A 3,750-nucleotide genomic window follows, 5' to 3' on the forward strand; every position below is an offset into this window, starting at 1 on the left:
CTGCCAAGCCTATGGGTTATCTTTATTTCGAGTTCGAGCAATCACTCACTCGACCATTAAGCCTACGGGCTACTTTGACTATTACGCCTGCGGGCTACATTGCATCAAGTTCGAATCATTCACTCGACTGCTAAACCTACGGGCTACCTTTATTTTGAGTTCGAGCCATCACTCGCTCGACTATTACGGCTACGGGCTACATTATTTCGAGCAAAACTACTCATTTCTTCGAATTAAAACAAACACTTGACTATTTAAGCTGAAGGACGCTCGAGCCCGATAAAGCAAAGGGGACTACCCACGAGGCCCGAAGGCAACAGAGATTTAAATTCAAACTGTCTATTTAGTTTGAAAGGCCATTTCTCTTCAAAAAAAAAAAAAGAAGAAGAAAGATTTGTATTTACAAAATTTTTGTACAGAAGCGGCGAAAACGCCATCAAAAGTTATCCGATTCAAAGCATGTTGGGCCTTGTTGAAAAGACAGGAAGCCCCTCCGCATTCATCACTGATTGATTTTCTCCGGTCACCAAAGACCGAAGGTAACTGCCAATTCCCACCGGGGAAGAAAAAATTCGGGTATCCTCGATAAAGTCGGGGACTATAAAGACGCGTAAGATGATCGAGCATTACATACGTCATGGTCGGAATCGATAAAAACATCAGTGTATATCTGATCGAGCTGCTGGGAAATCATATCGTTTCTCGCCATATCCTTTTCCGAGAAACGAGGGGACTATGTGTATACGGTCGAAATAGATTTCGGCCTTCCTACGTTCGATCGAGTTCGAGTGTTAAGAAATCGGAATGAGATTTTGGGAGTGAGCTCTGAGGTCGGTACTAACGAACCTCGAGTCCGAAGGTCGCTCGAGGAGGCGGCTCGATAATCCTATCGAGCCCGTGACCGAATCGATCTGCAAGGCACTGCTTCGAGGTCGGAAATGCGCGACGCCCATCTCGAAGGTCGAACTTGATCCAAGACCGAAGGACCCGATCTAGTAACGAGTTCGAGCTAGTATCGAGCTCACAGACAAGAGCCGTTGCAACCACACCAAAAAAGAGAATCTTGGCGGGAATCAAGGAAGAGACAAGTCATCATGGGTCTTCCACTACATATTTTATTTTATTGTTTTTGGTAATGACCCACTTTTATAAAAGGGGGAATCCTTGTAAGCTAGAGGGGCGAAACATAAAAAGATCACTTCTTATATTGATAGTAATCCCCTTGTGCTTGTTTTACTTATTCATTCTTTTTGTTTATTATTTTCGTTTTTACAGTCAACAATACACATATTTCTATTTCTCTACGCGATTTATATCAAATTGTATCGCATATCCTTAGAACCATCCACAAATCTAACGTTATCCGATTTTTTCGGTAAACATCACATAAGATATGCTCGCGGCATTTATTCTACAACGATAAAATTAAACTGATCATACTTTCTGGAGATAGACTGCCAATGCTAAAAAGAAATATTATGCCATATTAAATTTCAAATTCAATCCGAGGTACAGTGCCTGCGGGAAAAATCCAATTCTTGGAATGGGTATAATTCAAGAATACTCCAGAAGCAATCGCATCTGGGAAAAAAAATTCCCCAAACCAAAAAAAGAAGAGGAAAAAAAACTATAAAAAAGAAAATTGGGAAATGATCAAGATCAGTAAGTCTTTTCTGTTCTCTTTCTTTCCATGAAATCATGTATTCTTCTGAGTGCAATTTCTAGCGTATTTTCACTCATGTTGGCAAAACAAACCCTGAACCAACCAGGCTCTGAGCAATGGCAAGAGGAGCCTGGAGAAATATTCAGTTTCACTTGATGCAATATTCTGTTCCAAAGGGCCAATTCATATTCCTTTGTAGGCTTTTCCAACAAAGGACTCAAATCCATCCAGCAAAACAATCCTGCATTCCCTTTTAAGCACTCAATCCCAGCACTCCTCAATCCAAGAATGATCATTTCATATCTCCTCCTCAGCCTTTTGCGATTCGTCTTTATGTAATCCTCAGTGAATTTCTCGTCAGACAACATGGAAGCTAGGAATTGTTGTGTCTGAGAAGAAATCAATGTGAAACTCGACATTCTCCTTGCAGTTGTCACAACTTTGTCATTGTAAGAGTAGATTGTCCCAACTCGAAACCCGGGTAGTCCCAGGTCCTTGGAGATGCTGTACACAATGTGTACCCTCTCTGAATCCATGTAATTCCTTGATTCAATTACTTCACTAATGCTGACAAATTCGGAGCAACAAAAGGCGGAACCCGAGTAGATTTCATCGGACACAAGGTGGATGTTTTTTCTTGTGACGAATTCAAGAATGCCCTCAAGCACACACCTTTGGATGGTGGCACCTAATGGGTTAGAGGGGTTTGTTATAAGAACTCCTCTCACTTTTATGTTCTTGGATTCTGCTTCCTCGTAGGCTTCTTCTAAGGCTTGTGGAGTAACTTGGAAATTATTTGAACTGTCGCAATGGATTGGAACGATTTGCACACCCGTCCTCCACCTCAAGTCTCTGTCAAATCTGTAAAATAAGACAATAAGCTATTTAGCACAATACATCAAATAAAGTGTGACTAATTAATTGTGGCTTTCACTATTTGGACACTGGTGCTTAGAGTCTAATGGTACTGGTGGAGATATTTCAAACTACTCTTTCCCTTTTTTATCACGTAATAGAAATTATTTGTCACATGGTTACTATATATGTATAATAGTTATACCCTGGATAGTAAGGAGTTGGAACAAGCAAAGCATCGCCAGGATTAGCTAAGATGAAAGTTAATAACTCATTAGCAGAAGTGGCGCCAGCTGTAATAACAACTCTATCAGGATCAAATCTTGCCCTTCCACCTCTTATTTTTTCCATGAAGCTAGCCATTGCCTTTCTAAATGAAAGCAGTCCATGATAATCTTGGAATAAAGCATTTTCCCTGAAGCTAGAAACTCCACCCCCAGAGCATGTGTGCTTTTCCAAGTACTTTTCCACCAAATCAAATGACACCTACGTACACAAGAAAATTAATTAAGCAACATGAAATAATGATCCTGCATGTGAATATATATCCTAAATACTGAAATATAGTATCTACTTGATTTTCGGCCAATCCCATTTGAATAACACCAGATGGGTTGTGAACTTCATCAAATGGATCTTCATCATATGCTTTCCACCCAGCAAAGTAGGGTGAATCTTCTCCATGGGTATCTGACGTGGCCATTTTTGATAGCCCAACTCTAGGTTTCTCAATCTCTATGGCCATAGCCTTAATTAGATCTTTTCGTTTTCTTTTCTTTAGTCTTAATCAATTAACTAAAGAGCCTTTTCTTCTAGAGAGAGAGAGAGATGAAGAAAATATAAATGTGGATAGTGGAAAAAAATCGATGAGAGAGCAGAACTCAGAAGAGAGAAGCACTGTTTGAATGAAACATTTTTGTCAATGACCACCTTATATAGTTTTAAGGGGGGTGGGGGCCTCAACTTACATGGAGATGATAAACTCTCTCTCTCTCTCAAAGAAAAAAATAAAACAAGTGAAGCTAGGAACCAATGATTGATTCTGTAGAGGAAGCAAGATCAACGCTCATCTTTTTACAAATATATATAGTTTAAATGGCTGGTGACAACTGTTAATTTCTGTCATCTTTTCAGAGTTTTGTATATTCTCATTCTCCCCAAGATCCCATAGCAAATATGGTGGTTGATGGGGGTGGGTGCTAATTTTAACTTAAGTAGTAGTGTAGTACCTC

At 39.8% G+C, this 3,750-nt stretch overlaps 1 protein-coding gene across 1 annotated transcript; it reads right to left on the bottom strand.

The window, feature by feature from the left end:
- Positions 1–1,464: 1,464 nt before the first annotated feature.
- Positions 1,465–3,514, bottom strand: LOC104087006 (1-aminocyclopropane-1-carboxylate synthase 7-like). Its single transcript, XM_009591387.4, has 3 exons — positions 3,093–3,514; positions 2,724–3,004; positions 1,465–2,524 (listed from the first exon to the last, which is right to left on the bottom strand). The coding sequence occupies exons 1-3, from the start codon at positions 3,261–3,263 to the stop codon at positions 1,660–1,662; spliced, it is 1,317 nt and encodes a 438-aa protein (XP_009589682.1). The 5' UTR covers positions 3,264–3,514; the 3' UTR covers positions 1,465–1,659.
- Between the last annotated feature and the right edge of the window lie 236 nt (positions 3,515–3,750).

The sequence above is a fragment of the Nicotiana tomentosiformis genome, unplaced genomic scaffold (genome assembly GCF_000390325.3).
Source record: "Nicotiana tomentosiformis unplaced genomic scaffold, ASM39032v3 Un00003, whole genome shotgun sequence".
NCBI lineage: Eukaryota > Viridiplantae > Streptophyta > Magnoliopsida > Solanales > Solanaceae > Nicotiana > Nicotiana tomentosiformis.

Bases quoted from the DNA above. Each gene is read 5' to 3' on its own strand.
- LOC104087006 (XM_009591387.4), bottom strand. From the start codon at position 3,263: ATGGCCATAGAGATTGAGAAACCTAGAGTTGGGCTATCAAAAATGGCC. The intron at 3,005-3,092 runs GTAGATACTATA...TTGTGTACGTAG, and splicing joins TGGGATTGGCCGAAAATCAA to GTGTCATTTGATTTGGTGGA. The intron at 2,525-2,723 runs GTATAACTATTA...CTTATTTTACAG, and splicing joins CCAACTCCTTACTATCCAGG to ATTTGACAGAGACTTGAGGT.